We start from the raw sequence: 20,791 nt of genomic DNA, 5'->3' as shown, positions 1-20,791 counted from the left end.
GAACCACATTGTTGCTATTTGCGGTCGCCGCAAGAAGCTAAAACGCAAAACAGCCACTGAAAGTGAAGTTTGCTGGTTGCAAGTTGACAGTCCCAGTGCATTGCAGGAGTCCCCCAACGTCCTCCCTCTTGTCCCCACGACGGAGGCCCAGGAACAGTGAGATCTGCAGAGCTGCACAGGAACAGAAGTCATCAGCTGCATCTTTTCTCCTTTACCAAGGTACTGTAAAACACGTATAAGAGAACTTACCTCTTACTGTGGAAGTGCTTATAGCTTCTGCAACTTACAAGTCTAATCAGCTTGTGGCCCTTCATTTGATTCTTTTTTATCAAAGACTCCCAAGAACTTGTGCAAAGACATTTCCATTTACTTACCTGAAGTGCTGCATCCTATACAAAGACTTTTGCCTATTGACTTTGGCTTAGCCTACTGAATTGTAGGACTCTTCTAAGAGGATCTGAAACTATTTGCCCTGCTTAAAAATATCAATGATCTCTTGTGTTCTAATAACCTTTGCCTTTTGCCAACTTTTAAGTGTGTTCTGAAAGCCAACAGTAAGATATTAATGTCCCCAGCACTGTTATTGAGGTCACCTGTGGGTGTAGGTTGTCTCTGTGGGCCATCCCAAAAGGGTCTGATTCGGAAACTCAGAGTGTACAGTATTGAAGTGTATTTGTGTGTTACTAGTATATTGCTCCCTTCTAAAGAAGGCTTTGTAACTGATAAAATAATTGTTTATGCAAGAAACCTTGAGTTTATTTGAATACCTGTAACTGAATATTTGTGTAACTCCACTACAGCTAACATTTCCCCTCTTGAGATGAGCCTGGCTGCTCAACACGCTAACAAAATGGTAGTACAAGCTAATACCAAAGGTTTGTTCGTTTTATTATTTATAATGCGAGCCAGACCCAAGGGAGTTAGGGAGAATTCTCAAAAATGTGCCAATTCCCTTTACCTTAGAGACCCCCAGCAACTTTGCTGGATTTTGAAGACTATTTTTTTTACCTGGAAAGAGTGTGAGCCTTTTTTCCCCCCACTCATGTATTTTGATGTGTGTTTTACTCGTGTCCTTTGATTATGGAGTTTTAAGATGACTCCATAGGTCTCTTTTCATGTGTTACACAGCACCCTCATTGCAGTGACACAGGGATGTCTTTTTAAGACTCCCAAAGGTTTAAATACCTTCTCTGGGATATACTACTGTTTCCCAGATAATGTAATGTTAAATTGACGCTACTAGTCTTTTAAATTGCTAGACCCAGCAAACACTATCTTCCTATAGCGTGCTGGAGGGGTTATCTAGTATCCCCTGTGTCTAGAAACTCATGTAGCAGTCAAATGCTACCTTTTTTAATCGAAATGGCTGGTGGCAGTGGTTTTACAACCAACTACCATGATTTTTCCCGACCGCGAACACTGGTAGCTAAAAATCGCAGGAGCCACGTTTTTCAATATGGCGCCTTAAGCCCCTTTGTTTAAATAGGTCCCGGTCATCTTTTTTCGCCATTTCTTTTTGGAAAGGTCCTTCTAGTGTTTGTCTCTGCGCGCCAAACCAGGTTTGGTCCCTTTGTTTCTATATATTTGGCGGGCTTCAGGACTGAAGACCGCCTCTGACGTCTGAGTGTCTGGTATGAGCAGGAAGTGAAGGAGGTGCCCGAAACTCCCTGTGCTTAGTCTCATAGGAGACCCAAATGCACTACTGCTGGGTGAGTGGCAGCTAGGCTGGAATGAATGGGAGAAAACGGTTTAAGAGGGGAGTCTTGGATTGGAAAGCAGAGTCGACCACTGGAACGAAAGAGCCGAAGATGAGCTGGAAGAGGACGGCTGCTGCAACTCCTGGACTGTTGGTTTGCCCAGTGAATCCCTGCTGCAGGTCCGAATTGCCAAGTTCATCTCGACAGAGAAGCCCCTTCAATGACGACTTCTTCCTTTGAGTTGGTGGGACCAATCAACTCATAAGCCACCTGGATACCATTCTCGGAGCTGGTTAGGATTAACCAGGGGGAAGGACACCAGCTTGTGTGCTTGAATTACAGCTAATGGAACTGAAGGGACTCCATTTCGTCAGCGTTTGACGATCCTGTGCAGTGCAGGAGTCCCCAGATGTCCTCCCACTTGTGCCCACGACTGAGACTCAGGAACAGTGAGATCTGCAGGAACTGCCAGGAAACGTCTTCTGCTGCATCTTGCTCTTCATATTAAGGTACTGTGCCAACCCGATTGAGAGAACTTACCTCTTGCAGTGAAAGTTCGCAGAACTTTCCCAACTTGCAGGCCTAATCAGCTTGTGACCCAACTGTTAGGGAGAATTCTCATAAATGGCTGATTTCCCTTACCTTTTGAGTCCCTCAGCAGCTTTGCTGGATTTCTAGGATTATTATTTTTTTCACCTGGTAAGAGTGTGATCCTTTTTCCCACTCTTACATGTGTTTTGTTGTATGCTTTTTCATTCTGATCTTGAGAACTGGAACCTCACCTACTCCATGGCCTCATATTTCTATGCGTGTTACACAGTACCTTCACAGTGCAGTGAAACAGGATTGTCTTTGAGACTTCCCACCGACTCCATTTTCTGGGGCTGACTACGGTCCGCCAGAAAAGGGTAAAGTTGCCATTAACTTTACCTTAGTCACTTTAAACCACAGATCTTACATGGAGTATTGGAAAGGGTCAACTCTTATCCCTTTTTGTCTGTGCCTCTTGGAGCATTGTTTCGCTCCCTTTACATCAAGACTTGACTGGTGGCAGTGGTATCTACCCTAACTTTTCTACCGCGATTATCTTATATAAACGTGGTATTGTTTTAGGCCATTATATTAGCCTCAAACATAACCCCGCTTGACTAAATGCATTTTATTTTGGCTCCGGCTGGGTTTATTCGCCATTTCTTTTTGTTAAAGTCTCTCATGTTTTTCTCTGCGCGCCAAACCAGGGATGACTCCTTAGTTCGCTGTCTTTTCACGAGCTTCTGCACAGAAGCCCTCCTTAAGGCGCCAGAAAGTCTAGGTAGGATGTGAGGGAGTGATCTTCGGACCCCTGCCATGGGTTCGATTGGTAACCAAAGTCGCACTACTGTTTGATTGGCTGAGGGGACTGTCCTTTCCAGGACAGCCACCCAGATGTGGGATTGACAGCCAGGCTGTATGAATGGGGGAAAACTGCATAAAAAGCAAGTCTCTGTGACTGGAAAAGCAGAGTCGCCACTGGAACAAAAGAACCAATGAGGAACTGGCAGAAGAGGACCCCTACAACGACTGAACCGCCTAGTGAAGCCCTGCTGCAGGCCCAAATCTCCAGAATCCGACGACAGAAGATCCTCCAGGAAACTTCTTCCCTTGAGCTGGTGGGACCAACCAGTTCGCCCAAACTACAAGCCAGGACCCCTTCTCTGGTCGAATTCGCTGTACAGAGCTACAGTGGCCCGGATAGCCAGGAAGGTCGGACCCGGCTTCGGTTTTAAGGAGCGCACCTTTTATTTGTGGCTTTGCTCTGCTGCTGGTTTCTTCCCTGGGTAGTGCAGGACCCTCCAGTCTTCATACTTCTTGTCAGTCCGACAGTCGCTTCAGAAACCGAGAGCCTGCAGGAACTACCAGGAACGTCCGCCTAATCTCCCTCTCAGTTTTAAGGTACTGTGCAAATCCGGTTGTCCGTTTCGTTCAACCACGGTGAAAGTGTTTGAAATCTTTCTCCAATCCGAGGGCTTGTCCTTCTCTTTCAACTAACTTTTGTATCAACCAACCTCGTCCGGAAACCGTGCCACGAACTTTACCGCAAACTACCCTGAACTGTGAGATCTTGAGCAAAAGACTTTTGACCCATTGACTTTGGCCCTAAGCCTTTTCTACCTGATTCTCCCTCTGTAGTTCCTCTTGTTCAATTGCCCAGAGTACTTACCTGTTGGTGTGGATTCATTTCTAATAACTTTGTTTTTCCCCTCCCTTTTAAAATGCTGGAGTGCCATGTTGCTCCCACTTCATTTTCTGAGCTTAACTTGTCTGGAATTGAAGGGAAGTGGTGTGGTGTATTAAGAGTGTGATTTTTTAGACTGCTTATAATAGTGTACTGTTTAAACAACTGAAGAGTGAAATAAATGTATATTCTTTTACTTGAATACCTTGAGTCAGTGTTTGCCTGAATCATAGTAATTGCTGTCCTTTGTCTAACTATTTGTACTACTCCTTACGCTTGAGATAAGTCTGGCTGCTCCGCTACTGCTACCACTAGAACTGTGTAGTACAGGCTTGTACCAAAGGTGAAATTGTACTGTCACTTGTAGTCTTAATTGTGTGTGGTGTTCCCAAAGGGTACTGCATATAATTCTGCCTACCACCAACATAGGATTCTATTACGTACAAACTACTTCTGACAACTTTGGCAAAGACTTCACAGTTTACTTCAAGAACTGCTCTTTCCTATCCAAGACACTAGTCCATTGACTTTGGCCTATTGAACTAAATCGAATCCTCTAGTGAACAAAAACTATTTCCACTGCCTAAGAAAGTATTTGTGATCTATTCTGCTAACTTGTGCCTTTTTACTCCCATTGAATTTAACTGAAATGCCATCTTGCTCCTATTTCAGGGGAGCCTAATTTGTTCAGAAACTTATTGGTTTGGTATTGAATTGTGTTTGTGTATAATATTAAGTTGCCTCCTTCTAGTGAATGTTTTCTAAATGATTATGCAATAAATTAATAAGTGTTTCACCAAGAAATCTTGAGTGTAAGTATCTACTTGAACCACTGTGATTGTAAGACCTCTGTGTAAGCTCTTGTATGGCTCACATTCCCTCTTGAGATAAGCCTGGCTGCTCAGCTCGCTACCACAAAACTGTGTAGTACAGACTTCTACCAAAGGTTGGTTTTGCTTACACCTGTAGTCCAAATTGTATGTGGTGGTCCCAGAGGGTACTGCATGCAATTCTACCTAACACAGGGTATCAGGACGCAGGGGAGCTAGACAATTTTCAGCTTGGGTTACAGAAATGTAGAACTATATATAAAGAGATACAAAGGTATGTTCATTCAGTACAGTAAAAAGATGAGATAGACGTCCGATGTTATTTACAAAGCAGGCTAGTGAGGGCTAGCAGCAAGGGTTGAAGCAAGTCTGTATAAAATGCAGAGGGTGAGCAAGCAAGAGCCTTACGTGATTAGCAGTCCTTTTCTTTGATCCAGATGATAATGTTAAGTCTAAAGTACGGATAAGTTTGATGAGCCCTCAGGGAGGGGGGGTAAGGAGTTCCAGAGCTGGGCAGCTTTGACTGGGAAGCTACACCCTCCCGCTTTGGTAAGTTTAAACCTTGGAACCATCAGGCAGTTTGTGTTGGCAGTTTTGGTGGGCTGATTGGATGTTTTTCTGTTGAATCTTTCGGTGAGATATCGTGGGGCGGTGTTGTTAAGGCACTTATGCGTTAATGAGGCGGTTTTTAGTAAAATGTCGTTGGTGGTGAGCCAGTTCTTCCATCTTATCTCAGACAGGTGTTCTTTTTTAGAACTACCTAGCGTAGCTCTAAGGGCGTTATTTTGAAGAATCGGAATTTTGTTGGTAATATACTTGTTGGCCCCTAGATATAGTGAGTTGCAGTAGTCCAATTTCGATAAGATTAGAGCTCTAGCCAGAGTGGTGCAACTACTCGTAGAGAGGAAAGGCTTAGCAGCTCTAATGAGCTTGCAGGTGTAAGCGGTAGGGGAGGCCATGGAGTTTACCTGTTTGGTAAAGGAGAGGGTGGCATCTAAGTAAAATCCTAATGTTTTATCCTCTTTGGCTACTTATAATGTTGCTGCCGTCGATGTTGAAGGTGGTGTATTTGTGTCCCAGTTTATTAAGGTTAGAGGTGGTGCCAAGGATGATTTCGGTTTTGTCATCATTCAGGCATAGATTTCCTATACCTGTAGTCATAGTTACTTGTGGTGTTCCCAGAGGGTACTGCATTCAAACTTTGCCTAACAATTAAAATGACCACCAAATGTTTCCAGAACACTGACGTCACAAGACTGGTATTACCCTGTGCGCATGTAAACTAATGCATAGCCATACAAGGTCCTGGTTTTACTACTTTTTAGGCAATAATTGATGTAGTAACACTGTGGGAGACTACACAACACTTGTCCTCTTGGTATTAGGTAACCTATCTTTTGGGATATGCCTGTGCTAAACAAGTTGCTAGTGTGACTGACCAGCCAGGCTCATCTCACTACTCATGGTTTTAGTTCTAAATCGTTATTTAACTTTTTTTTTTTAAAATAAGCTATCTTCAAACAGGGCAATATTTGTAACCATAAAATATACTTTAAAATATTTTTCCAGAACAAGCACAAAGCTAGTAGATACTATTTTGAGATGCTTTTCACACTTCCTACACCCAGAGGAGACTTCCCTAACAAGGACAGTAATGGCATTTTTATATCACTAGTACACCTAGTAGATTCAGAGGTTTGCAAAAAGGAACGATTAGAGGAAAGAAAAAAAGGTTAAACAGGTCCTCAGGGCATGCAAGTATACTTCAATCTTCCAATGAAGTCTAGACAAACCTTTCCCAGCAATAATAATTAAAAACCAAGATATCACCTCTGAGGGACAGAAAGTGTCAAAGTCAAATGGACTACAAGAGTTTGCAGGGAGCCAGGACAGCCAAAGTCAATTGGAGCACAGTCTATGGAGCTGAAACATGTCTTAGTTTACAAAGTCTTGCACAAAGTTAGAGAGTTTCTGAAGAAAAATCACTGTAGGGTCACAAGCTGTTACACTTGTGTAAAGTAGAGTTAAAATCAATTCCTACAAAAATAGCTACTGCAAGTCTCAACTGCAAAGAGCACAGCTACAGACACTGAGGTAAGTACCCCAAGTCTGAACAGTACCTCTGGTTAGAAGAGTGGACTAGCTGCCTTCTGCCTGGTAGCAGCAAAGCAGGTCCTGGGTTCCTGAGGCTCAGTCGTGGGGACAAGAGGGAGGACTCCTGCGGCAGCAATTTGGACATCAGCAGCAGCAACAGGCTCTTTTCAGATCAGCGGCAGTTCAGTTTCACCACGTGGAACAGCACCACCGCAGTTCTTACATACCGGCTGGGCTTCCCGCACTCCTCGAGTCCCGCACTCCTTGAGTCCCGCACTCTGGTGAAAGGCCTCGAACTCTGGTCATCCTGCTTCTGGAGGGTCCTTAGGAGACTCCTGGAGCTTCTGGCCGGATTGCAGACGTTGCACTAGACTATGGATTTCTCGACCCCTGGCACTCAGTTCCTGCAGCAGCAGAGAAGTACAGCCAGTCGGGGAACATAGTTCAGTGGAGTTCGTCTCGGAGTTAGTTGGTTCCACTAACCCAAAAGGACGAAGTTGTCCCTTCTGAAGCTTCTCTGGTCGATCAGAAAAAGTAGTTTCAGCACAGCAGCATGGCAATTGAAAGGTCCAGGAGGATGCAGCAAGTTTCATTCACGGTTTCGTCAGGTATTCTTCACAGTGGTCGACTCTGCCTCTAGTCCCAAAACCCTTGCCTTTTAAGCAGGTTTCTCCCATTCATGCACAGCCTAGGGTGTCACTCAAACAGCAGGGTGGCTACCCTGAAAGGACAGCCAGCTGGCCAATCAGGACTGGGTGCATTCAGGCATTCCGAACGACAAATGGCAGGGGAGTTTTGGGAACCTCCCTCACTTCCTGCCCTTCCAGACACACTGGAGCCAGAGGTGGGTTTCAGTACTGAAGCCTGCCAAAAGCAAAACGAAGAAAAGGGCTCAAAACTGGCTTGGCGCACAGAGCAAAACCCAAGACCTCACAAACAGAAAATGCAGAAAAGAAGACCAGGCCATTTTGACAAAATGGTCACCCATGGGGTGGGTATACTGCAGCTGAGGATTCAGCCTCCGGTAGAAAAGCACAATGGAAGGAAAATTAAACCACTGCCACCAGACATTTAAAGTAGTGAGGATAACATAAAAAAGGTTACATGAGTAGGTGGGAAGAGGGGCTACTAATTAACCACCCCCATCACCCCAGCACTCCACATAAAATGGTGTGTGCTGGACCCACGAAAAGAAAAGCCAAGTAAAGTAAATTTCACTTTACTATTCTTGGGAACAGTAGTTCACACAAGAAAAGGTATTCAAACCTTTTGAGAAATCTAAAGGATTTCGCTGTGACACTGCACTGAAGGTGCTGGGTGTTACCATACAAAAACAGATGCCTATGGAGATTTTCAGACTACAAAAATGAAGGAAATATGTAATCCAATGTCAAAACACGAGTGAGAAAAAGGGCTCAATCACTCCAGGGTTAAAATTAAAGAGTCATAAAGTCCAGCAAAAGTGCTGGGGATCTCTAAGGTTGGAAGGGATTAGCGCAGAAATGAGAATTCTCATTAACATAACTCAGAGTAGCCATGACAGTACCTGCATTTATGTATGAATGGCAGTATGGGATTCATTGCTCAATTTACATCCCAAGCTTTCCTTGGAAGAAGCCCCTGATTAAATGACCACCAAATGTTTGGATGGTGCTGTGCACCTGCTTGGAAGCTGGATGGGCATTTATCCAGAAGCTGGAAGAAATGCTTTCATGAAGACTAAGGCTCTGCACTGAATGTCCTGCAAGGACTAGCAGTAGGTTGGATCTGTATAATACAACTGCCCGATTGGATGCTACATTGGCTGCCAAGAATGCAAGCCGAGTTGCCAAATTAGCACCATTGTGCCCTGTATCCAGTTCTCCTCTGCACTCCAGCAGGGTCTTCCTTGGCCATAGATCGCTATTTGCATATCATTCACCTTGGTAACTGAACCATGACTGACTTATGTCTAGAACCACAAAACTAGCTGCTTGTCTAACAGACAACAGTGGATGCAAGTTGTGTCAAAATTGTCTTGTGCTGAAACGTTTCACAATCCCTTTTGCCTCCGAGATTCTTTTCATTTATATCTCAATGAATTACACTGGGTTTTGCGTCAAATCTAAAATCCTGACCAAAACACTGCAATTAGATACAAAATAAAAGCACTGAAAATGAAGTGATCTCTGTGCAATTAACTGGTCTTCTTACTGTATTAAAAAACTTGCTGCACAAAGGCTTCATGAAAAATATATTTTACAAATAAAGTAAACTTTTAATAATGTTTGTATTATGGACAAAAAGTAAGCAGGTTTAGAAGCTTTTCAGTAACTATCAAGGCACCAAATCTGCACTACTTATTAACAGTGTTACAATGGACTGACTATAGAGTCTAATGCGAAAACACATTACCTGGTAGAACTTGAATTTGAATCCAAGAATATGACACAGAGTCTGTGGTTCACACATGGACATGTAAGACTCAAGCAGGGGTACAAAGAATTCGTCAAAATCCGGCCGACATTCATATACTTCTAGCAGGATATCCAAAACTCTGTTTGGATCCAGGTTAAAGCACCCTAGTGCAGAGAAGAAATGCAAACAAAATATTGAATTACATATAAAACAGCAAAATGAGCTTCAGCAATACCAGGTAGCCCAGAAAAGAGCTTAATCAATCCAAAAGAGTCTTCAGACAATGAACATTTGGACCAGCATTAACTGGTATATGCGTAAGGGAAAGGTCTCCTTCTCTGTGTTAGGACAGTATTTCTGATGTCCAACTAAGGGCTTAGTAAAACCACTCAACCGAGGCAGTAGAAGACTCCACTCTTAGTACAAGGCTGTACTACCTGAGTTCATGGTAGCATAGAAAGAGCAGCCAGGCTCATCTTACGACGGAGAGAGGGCCGTAGAATCAGTACAAATGAAATTGGATTACAATTGGTCCAAAGAAACACAAACACTATTTATGTAAAAATACACAATTTATTTAAATACAAGTAGGCCCAGATAAATCTTGGGGGAAATAAGTACTATCACATTATATGTAATCACAATTATAAAAAAAACACTATGCATGAAGGTTCACAGACCAAAGCATAAACCTTATTTGGAACACCTAACAGTGGTTCTAGGGAAGTCTTACCTTTTCATACGCATTCACTATAGATCACACCTTTTCTTGGGGAGTAAAAATCAATGGTTACTTTCAGATTTCATTCAGTAATTCAAGGGGAGTACACCCTACCAGTTGTAACGTGATGCTCAGAATCATATAATCAGTCAACTGGACAGTATACGTTTTGTGAATAGTGGAACACTTATTCTAGGTACAGTAAAAACCTATAACTACATTTGTGATACCACAGTTCCACTAGGTGAGTAAAACCGAAGGATTTAATATTCAATTAATGGTGCTTCGATATCAGCGAAATACAGATTGAGATGAGCAGTAACTCGTGTAACTTATTTTTGGATGGCATGGCAAACAGCTAACTCAAGGTAAGTAAAAGCCATATACTTTTTCAAGGAGCTATCAGAAACTTGGGGCAGGTATAAACCGAAGACCCTTTTTGTGTCTGTCTAAAACAGACCAGGGAAAGCAAAACCCAATGTTACTTCATGAATGACTCAGTTATTCTAGGTAGGTAAAACCCAACACATACTTATTCTGGACAGGCTAATAGCAAGTCTGGGGAAGCAAGACCCAGTTGGGGGACACTCCTATATTTATCCTAACCGGAATAATAAAGTAAAATCAACAGCATTACTTTTGGGAAGAGGCACAACCAAATCACAGGTGAGTAATATAGCATCAGATCTACTCTGTTAGAATGGAAAAACAGTTTCTAAGGAAAGAAAGAGGTTCCATATACTTTTGAGAATAGTCCACACATTCAAGGTACGTAAGAACTTTTCTAACTTTTTACTCTCAGAATTACAGTTACCAACCAACTCTTTTTCAAGTAAGTAACTTTTCAACACATTCTCTTTTCTAGGCAAAAGGCCAAATCCCTTAAGTCTTTCCCTTATTCTTCAAGCACGAGTGTTCTCAGTGGCAGAAGAGGGGTCACTAAGGTCTAATGTCCAACAGGCAGTGTCAGGATAGGTTCTTTAGTCGCAAATGTCCCTCAGGAAGACTGTCCAAACAGTTGAGTATTTTACTTTGGAGTTAGTGGAGGATCCAGGGGCTTCACAGAAGACACCGTAGTAGGATTCCAGCAGTGGGACTGGGTGAACTGGACGAGAGGCCTCCCAATCACAGAAAACACCCCACAACTACACAGGAATCACAAGAGACTTAAGGTAAGGGCATACCTTAGTCAACACAGAAGATTTTGCAGCAGGACGACTTCAGGATCTGCAGCCAAAAACCTGGTTGATTGATTCCTTGTCGTGGTTACCGAAAACAGGACCTTGGATGGGACTTTGCAGCAGGGATACACAGGGAAGACACTAGGCAAGATTTTCCCTCGCAGACGGATGCGGTTCTGTGGATTTGGCGCCTTTCACAGAAGACAGAATATCACTGGTCGGATTCTCGTTGTTACAAAGGTCCAGCACTCTGGTGAGGGAACCTTTCAGACTGGATGTGTGTGTCTGGAGATCCAGCAGGATGCCCAAGAAGTTTCAGGGATATTCGGAAGACTGTGTACCGCACAATGGCTCAAGGTCCCAGAGTATTGGGATATTGCAGCCCTGCAAGGTCGCAGCACGGCATGGGATGGCTTAAAATGCAGGTCATCTTGAGTCTGGTGGGTATCACCAGGCTCTGGGTCAGGGTCTTTGCTTCCCGAGTCCCCAGGTCGATTGGAAGGAAGGGCTACAACAGGCTCAGGTTATGCAGCAGGCTCTCCGGTCGCTAGAAATGGTCTCAGCTGCTTTTCCTTCATCATACTCTTCGGTTTTGGTTCCAGTGATACTTGTCTTCAGCTTCCAGGTACGGAGTATTTAACAGAAACTACAGCACAACTTCTGCATTCTCTCCCTGCATTTCACAACAAGGGGCGGTGTGGTTGTCCAATCAGGACACCCGCCCCCCCCCCTGGGATTTGTCCCCATTCAGGCAAGGAGGAAGACAAAGGGCTGTGGAGATTTGGACTCCTCCCTCACTTCCTACCTTCACAGACAAGATTGGAGCCTGAGCGGGGAGTCCGCCGAAGATAATCACGCAAAGGCATTTCCCACCCTGGATGTCAGAGGAAGGAAGGTGGTCAAAAAAACACTAAAATGGCGAAAAAACAAGACAGGGCCCATTTTGGTAAAATGAGCATCCTTGAGTACCTTTACTGCAGCTGTGAACACAGCCCGCGGTAAAGGTGCACTGAAATAGTAAAAGGTATCAATGCCACCAGCCATTAAAGGTAAGCTTATCCCTGTAGCAGAACTGTTAGTTTTAGTGTGATAGGCGATACATTACACCTCCCCAGCACTCCACATTAGGTGGGGTGTGCTGGTTACACCAAAAAGAATGCAGAAGGGATCCAAAGTTCGTTTCTACCCTTGGGAACTGTAGTTCTCACAAGGTTAGGTAGAGAAAGTTAAAAGGGGAGCCCCTAGGGCAACCCAGCAACAACAGGAACTTCTTGACAAAACATTGTCAAAGAGGATAACTTTAAAAAGACAGTCTAAAAAAATGACACCCATAAAAAGAGTAAAATATTCTGTGGGTGTGGGAAAAGGTTCCCACTCAGAGGTACAAGGAAAAATAATCCACCAGTAAAGCAAAAAGTTCTGGAGTTGACAGGTCAGGAAGATTTACCATTACTATGAAAATCTTAGCCAAGACTCTGCAACAGTATTTTTGAAACTTCTATCTGATTAAGATGGAAATCATTTGGTAAATTAATCTAGTGTATAGGGCAAAGTATTACACTTTTTGTACTCGACTATATTCTAGACGTCAACTGGGCATGGATAATAGCCATTTGCATTTATTTAAAAAACAGGGATGCAAACTATTAGCATATTTACAAACGTGAAGATTCCCAGGAAGGGTAGCTATACAATAGAACAAAATGAGAACAAGTAGTGAACCAGTTTATAAGGGTGCGAACAAGGAGAGAGCGAGACCAAGGAAACGCAAGTGGCATTAACCTGTGGGGCAGGGGGTGATGCAAACGCACAAGGTCTGTACACACACAGAAAAGTATGTTAATGTTATTACACAACACTGGAGGGAGTGGTCGTGCCAGTGATTTCGGGCTGTGGGGTGCTCTCTCTTAGCTTAGCATTGAAGCAGTGCTTTATATAGATAACAAAACTGGCTTTCATTGTGATGAACAGTGGGGGTCCAATAGTGCATGGGAGCAGGATCAGAAGCGAGAAGCAGCACAGCAGGGCCATGGGACAGGAGTTGAGAGCAGAGGAGGAGCGGAGATAGCAAGATGGTGAGTGGACAGATAGTCAGCCAGACAGAGGAGCAAGACAATCGACCACGGATTAGGAAAAGGAAATTGCGGGGGGCGCTGTTGAGCAGCCGACAAGATGGCCGCCTAGCTACGGAGCTCCGAGACCCACAGATCTACATCGGCAGACAACGGCGGAATCCATACATCTCCAACCCAGATAATAGTACCGGATAACTCCCCTAGCTGCGGGGTACATACTGTGAAAAATTTGCTGCCTGGGACTTAGCTGCTGCCGAGATACGACCGACTGCGCCGGCCTGCCCCGTTGGGCCCGTCTCCTGGACCTCGGAGAGCGGGGCGCTGTGGCATCCGTGTGCGCCGCCACCGGGCCGGAGACCGCGCTCCCACCCTGGGACAGCAACGGGTGCTTCTTCTGGTCTGCCGCCGCGAGGCCCGCTGACCACGGGCGGAGGAGGTGAGTGCCTGGGGGGGCCGGTAGCAAGAATGACACTACGCCCAAGAGGGCCCCACATCCATTGAACTTATCCAAGTGAGCCTCAACACCACCAAACACATTTCTGGCTACTCTGGAGCCCATCGAACCTCTCCAGCTATCTCCGCCGACTGTACCTGCAGCGGTCACGGTGATCCTGCTAACCCCACTCTACACGCCAAAACTACTGGTCAGCTGCCGCCCCCACTACTGCACTCCTGTACTGAGTTCACTACTAATCTGCCCATCTGAGACAGCAATGTCAAACAGAGCAAGAGGAGCGAACAAGGTAGGCACCATGGACAAGTTCACCAAGACAGCGCCCAGGTCAGACCAGGCGTCGTCCTCCATGGTGCAAGAAGACGCTGAGGCCCTGCCGGATCCACCTCTGCCTGATTTAACTGTAATGATGGAGTCTATGGCCAAAAACTTTGCCGCCTTCCATGAAAAACTGGATGATATAAACGCTAACGTAGCCTCCCTCAGAGCCAAACTGGACCAACATGGTGCAAAAATCACAGAGGTAGAGCAAAGAATAGGAGCCAACGAAGATAATGTTCACACCTTACAGGGCACCGTCGCAGAGCTCGTCCGAGATATGAAACAGGTCAAAGCCAAGTGTGATGACCTCGAATCGAGGTCACAGAGAAATAATATACGCATAGTTGGGGTTCCCGAAACGGCTCTAAAGGGTCGCATGGAACAGGCGGTCGAACAACTCCTCAAGGACCTACTTGGCAACCCAGTGTTACGCTCACCTGGCTCCCACAGGGGTGTCGAGCAGAACTGGACAGCCACGGTCTCCACCAACGTGACGCATAGTGCAGAGATGACTGACTGGACTGGCCCACCTAGCTTCGTCTGCTTGACCCATAGAAGTAGTCTCCTAAAGACGGGGAAAGGGAATTAGCCACCTGTAGATTTGAGTAGTAACACCTCACTGCGTCCCCACTTTTCACTTCTGACATTCCCTTTCACAAATCTCACCTTATAGTTTTGTATGATGAGCTCTCCATCCTGCGAAGAATGAAGGGGCGCGTTGATGGCCAGTTACTTCACTGGCTTGAGGGTATTGGAAGAGTTCTGGACAAATCTTGGCTCCAAACCTCCGGATGAAAGGCCGTAAGTATATAGTTCTAAAGAGTTCAAAATGTCCGAATAACCACTCTTGTCCAATTCCTCGTTTCTTTTGCAGCTTAGACCCAAAAGATGATCGTCTTGTGGCAGCTGAAAGCGTTCAGGTAAGAGTCTGTGTTTTGTAACACTGTCCGGTAAATGATGCCAAGGTTTAACTCGCTGCTTTCTCTTGTCTTGCATGTGCAGCGTAGGAAGATTTGGCATGCTGGTGGATAATACCTCCTGCGGTAAAATCAGGTAAGCATATGGAGGCAAGAGATTGTCCTTGTTTGTTCCCTTTGGCTCACCTTGTTGTTTTCTTGTCCCCCTTAGGTGCTGGAATGCGGCAACCTGGTGATGGAGACAGCACCGGATCGTAGAGATGCTGCGAGGAACGGCGAGTATGGCGTGGCGCTGCTGCAGGCGATGCGACATGTTTAAAATGAAGTCTGTTTCTGGATCGAAGATGCGCTGAATCCGAAATCAGGTAAGAAATCCAGTAAAGTTCTTGTTCTGGCCTTTCTTCTTCTTTCCCTTCTTTCTAGGCGCTCTGGACTCGAGGTGGGCGTGACAGGATGCTGGATGCTGACTGCAGACACGGTGAGCGTTACGCTGCTGGATGCAGAGTAACGCCTAGCATGTGCTGCTCTTCGGGCGTGGTTTAAATAGCCTTCAAAGTAGTCCCAGGTAAGTATTCCTCCACAACCACACCAGAGTAACAAAATAGTTTCTAAGAGATAGTCCCTTCAAGCCTCACATGGGCTTGGATGCTTGGATCCCTTGCAGCATGGTCTGCATCAGGTAAGTTTTAACATATGAGCCTGGCGCCTATGGCGCCAGGACTGATGTCCCATATGAGCCTGGCGCCATTGGCGCGAGGACTGTACCCAGATAGCCCCTAACAGGGGTTGCTGGGTCTGCTCCAGGTAACATGATGCCTGCTTCTGGGGTTGATGGACTTGGTATGGATGCCTGGGGGTAGGCATCATGACACCCAGAGCTATCTCCATTCTTCATCGTGGAAAGAGCACATCGCTCCCTGGCATCCTGACCCAAACCTGGACTTTCCCAGACCAATAATTGCAAAACTGCTAAGCTACAAAGACGGACCATATACTCCGCTTAGCCAGAGAGAAAGGGGAACTAAGGCTGGACTCACAAACAATTAGAATCTTCCCTGACTTTTCTGTGGGAGTGCAGATGGAACATCGTCGATTTGGAGGAGTCAAAAAGATGCCGAGAGAGAGGAAAATAGAGTATGCAATGCTCTTCCCGGCTCACCTAAAGTTTACCCATCGTAACAAGATCTACTTCTTTACTGTTCCAGACGAGGCAGTTAAATTCATTGGAGGCGCAAATCCCGTTAGCTGACCAAATGGAGGAACCAATGAATGATAACTGACAACCAAGTCCATAGTCCATAGTATGACCTTACTATGGACTATGCCTCTTCCAACTGGTCTCGAACCTCGTCACCTCAGCATATTAGTTGGGGACCAGACCACTCCAACAATGGCTTGGTTCTCATGACCCAAGTACTTACTTGCCTTCCTTGTAACCCTATGTTTCATTAGCCGTGTAAAATATTTATGATGTATCATCATAACATGTGTTAACAAATGTGGGTCTTCGGCAGCGGTAGCCCCCACTGCAGCTGCAATGCCTCCTGAGGCAAAGTGTTTATGGTTGAGCCCTCGTTGGGCTGTTGCCAAATTGGGAACGGCACACGGTTGGTTGTATTGGGGGAGGGTATTTTCACACTGCTAGTTCCTTCCGGGCGGTGAGGTTGGGGGGCGGGAAAGTTGTGGGAAGTTATAAGAAAATCGGCAAGAAAGTGAAGACGAGGCTCGAAGTGAGGCGCAACAACGCCACAACTGCACATCTTTTGGTAAGCAGACAGATTTGTAAGCTCTCACGATAGGGATGTCCCATAACATGTCAACATGGCTATTAAAATGTTAACATGGAATATCTGGGGTCTGACAAATTTTACAAAGTCCCGTAGGATCACAGCATATACACAAAGACACATGATTAAGGTAATCCTGCTGCAGGAGACACGCCCAGAAACTCCTAGCATCCAATCTTGCACAATCCTTGGGCCCCAATAGATTTTATACCTAATTCTCCACTCAATCCAGAGGAGTCCTAACACTCATTCATAAATCGGTGAAGTTTAAACTCCATGCATCCCACATTGAGAAGGAGGGTAGGTATGTGATCCTTCATTGCACCCTGGCTAACGATGAATGCCTACTCGTGAATTCTTATGCCCCCAACACCGACTCCCCCCGAATTCATAGATGCTGTGACCGCCATTATCATGAAATATGTGGAAGTTCCCATTATATGGGGTGGGGATATGAATCTTATACTTGACAAGGACATCAACAGGACAACCTCGACCCGTAGGAGCGTGTTCCAAGCCACCAAACGGCTCCTCACACACATGAATTCTCTGAACTTACATGATGTGTGGAGAACGCTTCACCCCCAGGACAGATTACACCTTCTATTCCTCAGTGCACGATAGCTCTTCACGAATAGACTTGTTCTTATTGTCAGGGTGCCAAGTGGGTAGGGTGTCAGATGTTACGATTCTCCCTCGCACGCTCTCTGATCACTCCCCCGAGCTGCTGCAGATCCAACTGGGTAACACTCCAACCGCCCGATCAGCCTCGCGTTTTAAGTCGGAGGCCTTGTCTGACATCGTCTTCAAAGCTGAGATATTATCGGACATAAACACCTTTTTCGAAAACAATAACACGCAAGACACCTGAGGGGACCCGCTGGGAAGCATTTAAAGTTTACATCAGAGGGATGTGTATCTCGAGGGATGCTGGGGTTCTTAGCGCCATAAGGCAAGCCCTACACTGCTCCGAAACGAAGCTCAAAATCCTAGAACATGCTGCCCCCCAACCCCAGCCACCCTTGCAAAAATTAGAACAGAACTAGAAAGGTTTGAATCCCACGCCTTGAACGAGGTGTGTTATTTTGCTTGCCCCGTGGCCGCCCGACAGTACGGTGAGGGTGACAGACCTGGTAAAACCCTGGCCAAACTGGTACGCGAGGAGGGTGGCAGATCCCGGATAGATAGCATTCTAGATGAACAAGGCAAATGACATTGGTCCGACCAGGCCATAATTGACATCTTCGCTGGCTTCTATGCCAGGCTCTATGGCCCCAACCAGAACACAATGCTCAAGATCTAGACGACATGTTAGAACGCATCCCTATGACCCTCATCTCCCAGAGTACCAGGGAACAACTTGACATCCCGTTCACCCTGGAGGATATAGTCCAGGTGATTTCTGACCTTCCGAAAAACAAGGCTCCGGGTCCCGATGGGCACACATCTGAGTTCTACCGTGAACACGTCGCTATCCTAGCCCCCATATTGCACGGGGTATGGACCGAATCCCTTTGATTGGCCACTCCACCCTCCGCCTCTTTAAAGGAAGCCCTAATCACTGTTCTCCCCAAACCTGGGAAACCCCCAGATGAATGTGCATCCTATAGGCCCCTATCACTTATCAACACGGACATGAACATTTTTGCCAAAATAATTGTGAATAGATTCCTCCCATTTATGCCCCATCTGATCCATGCAGACCAAAGCTGATTTGTTCTAGGCCGATCCACTGCTCTCAACATCCGCCGATTATTCAATATAATTCCCAGAATTGACCCAAAGGCGGACGCAGTGACTGACACTAGAGGCCCAGAAGGCATTTGACATGGTTTCCTGGAAATACCTATGGGCGTACTGGAAAAAATGGGAATAGGTCCGAACATGCTTTCGTACATAAAATTGTTAAACACTAACCCGAGGGCCAGGGTGCTTGTTAATTCCATCGTTTCCTCCCCCGTTGTGCTACACAGGGGCACTCGTCAGGGATGCCCGTTCTCCTCCATCCTTTTTGCACTTGCCATCGAACCCATGGCAGATCACGTCAGGGACAGACATACTCTCAAGGGTATTCGCCTACAGGGCACGCCGGAAATTCTCATTGTATGTCGATGACGTACTTCTATATATCAGAGACCCCTCCACACATCTTGACCCGATTATCTGAGACATAACCAAAATAGGAACATACTCTGGCTTTACCATCAATTACTCTAAATCCAAGATATTCCCCCTTACCGCGGCAACCCAGCAGCCAACATGTGAATTTCCCCTACGATGGTGCCCGGGAGGCATTAGGTACTTAGGGGTACAAGTTTCACTGACCAAGTCGCCTTACTGGCTGATAATTATGAGGCAACGGCACAGCACATTCAATTTAAGCTGCTCAAATGGCGCAATCTCCCTCTCTCTGGCGGGCAGACTGTCACTAGTCAAAATGATTGCGGTTCCTAAGCTCCTTTACATCTTGGACAGATTTAGAAGGAACTTTTGGGTTGATATCACTTAGAACCCCCGCGACCTGATTAAATGCAAAAATTTGCACTGTCGCATTGGTGTGCCATAGAACGGAGACTTTGAGTTCCTCAACTCTGTTTGTTTAATTAGGAAACCAGGCTGTTGTGGTCACACCTTATTACTGTGCCAGAAAAAATAAATTCTGCTGGAGACTAAGTCCAATTGATGTTGTGTGATAAGAAAGTTTAATTGATCTGCCCTATGGATTACACGTATTTCGCAAGGTGCCTTTCTCAAATCAGGGCTTATCCAACTTTATTTCTCTTGATCATTACTGGAAGTGTAATAACGGGAATCAATCCCAACTGCAAATATCATTGCCGGGTCCCGCGTTCAAGTGAAGTGTTGATCAAGAGAAATAAAGTTGGATAAGCCCTGATTTGAGAAAGGCACCTTGCCGAAACACGTGTAATCCATAGGGCAGATCAATTAAACTTTCTTATCACATAACAGCAATTGGACTTAGTCTCCAGCACAATTTTTTTTTCTGGCGCAGTAATAAGGTGTGACCACAGCAGCCTGGTTTCCTTTACATCTTTGCTAATGTTCCAGTCTGGCCCGGGAAGCAATATTTTAAGAGACTCCAAGCCACGTGTGCCCAATTCCTCTGGCATTCTGGGGCAGTCCGCAAAAAGTGGTTACACATGACCCCTCCCTATGATAAAGGGGGTTTCTCAGCTCCGGATCCAACCCTATATTGGATTGCGGCACAGGCCCATCATGCCACACATTGGTATACACAGCTGAACCCACTTCCACATGTCAAATTGGAGGAACTGGCGGGGGACGGGACTAACATTATGACCCTGTTACACCATACGTTCCAGGCGGAAGCACCTGTAGACCCCGTGGCCACTACGATTAGAGCATGGAATATGATTTTGAACCCAGCACAAGGGCACCGCCCATACTATAAATGGCTACCCTTACGTCAATTCCCAGGTCTCTCCCCCACGCAAGATCATCATTTCATCCAACACTGGGAAGCCCTGGGATACCGAGCACTCGCAGACCTATATCCAGATGGTAAATTCATTACCCCCCCAAACATGGAGACTTGGGCACTCTAACTCAGCACTTGAGCTACTACAATACTTTAGGCTAAGGGCGGCGGTCCGTGCAATATGGCCGTCATACCCAGACGAGCCCCCAGATTTGCCCGAACTCCAATACATAGCAAACTCCACAGGTAGTAGGGGTATAGTGTCCTTCCTGTATAAAATGCAGCTAAAGCGAGAGAACACGTCCCTCAAACCACGGGAAGCCTGGGCCAGAGAGCTGGGAATGGAAATCACTGATGGCATGTGGTACAACATGTGTGCGCACACGCGCAGAATCTCCCTAAGTGCTAGATTCCGCTGCATACAATATAAATTACTCAATAGACTATTACACACCGCTCAGAGTAGCGAACTTCACACGCTCCCCTACCCACAAGTGCCCGAAATGCAACTCTGAAGAGGCAGATCATATGCACATGTTTTGGTCCTGTACTGCGCTGAGGGAGTTCTGGCTGGAAGCAACAAGAGCGCTCACAGAGCTAATTGGGTCCCCAGTAGACCTCGACCCGCTGGCCCCGTTTGGA

General features: G+C 45.8%; 1 protein-coding gene across 2 annotated transcripts in view; it reads right to left on the bottom strand.

Annotated features, from left to right (window-relative positions):
- THOC2 (THO complex subunit 2) overlaps positions 1 to 20,791 on the bottom strand; it is a 2,257,836-nt gene that overhangs the window by 1,906,317 nt on the left and 330,728 nt on the right. For both annotated transcript variants that reach the window (XM_069612670.1, XM_069612671.1), the window contains exon 8: positions 9,231 to 9,397. In XM_069612670.1, coding sequence (XP_069468771.1) covers positions 9,231 to 9,397 — 167 coding nt within the window. The remainder of the gene's footprint in view (positions 1 to 9,230; positions 9,398 to 20,791) is intronic.

Source organism: Ambystoma mexicanum, chromosome 5p (assembly GCF_040938575.1).
Source record: "Ambystoma mexicanum isolate Mex_15411 chromosome 5p, UKY_AmexF1_1, whole genome shotgun sequence".
Lineage (NCBI taxonomy): Eukaryota > Metazoa > Chordata > Amphibia > Caudata > Ambystomatidae > Ambystoma > Ambystoma mexicanum.
This window is presented reverse-complemented; position numbering and strand designations above follow the sequence as displayed.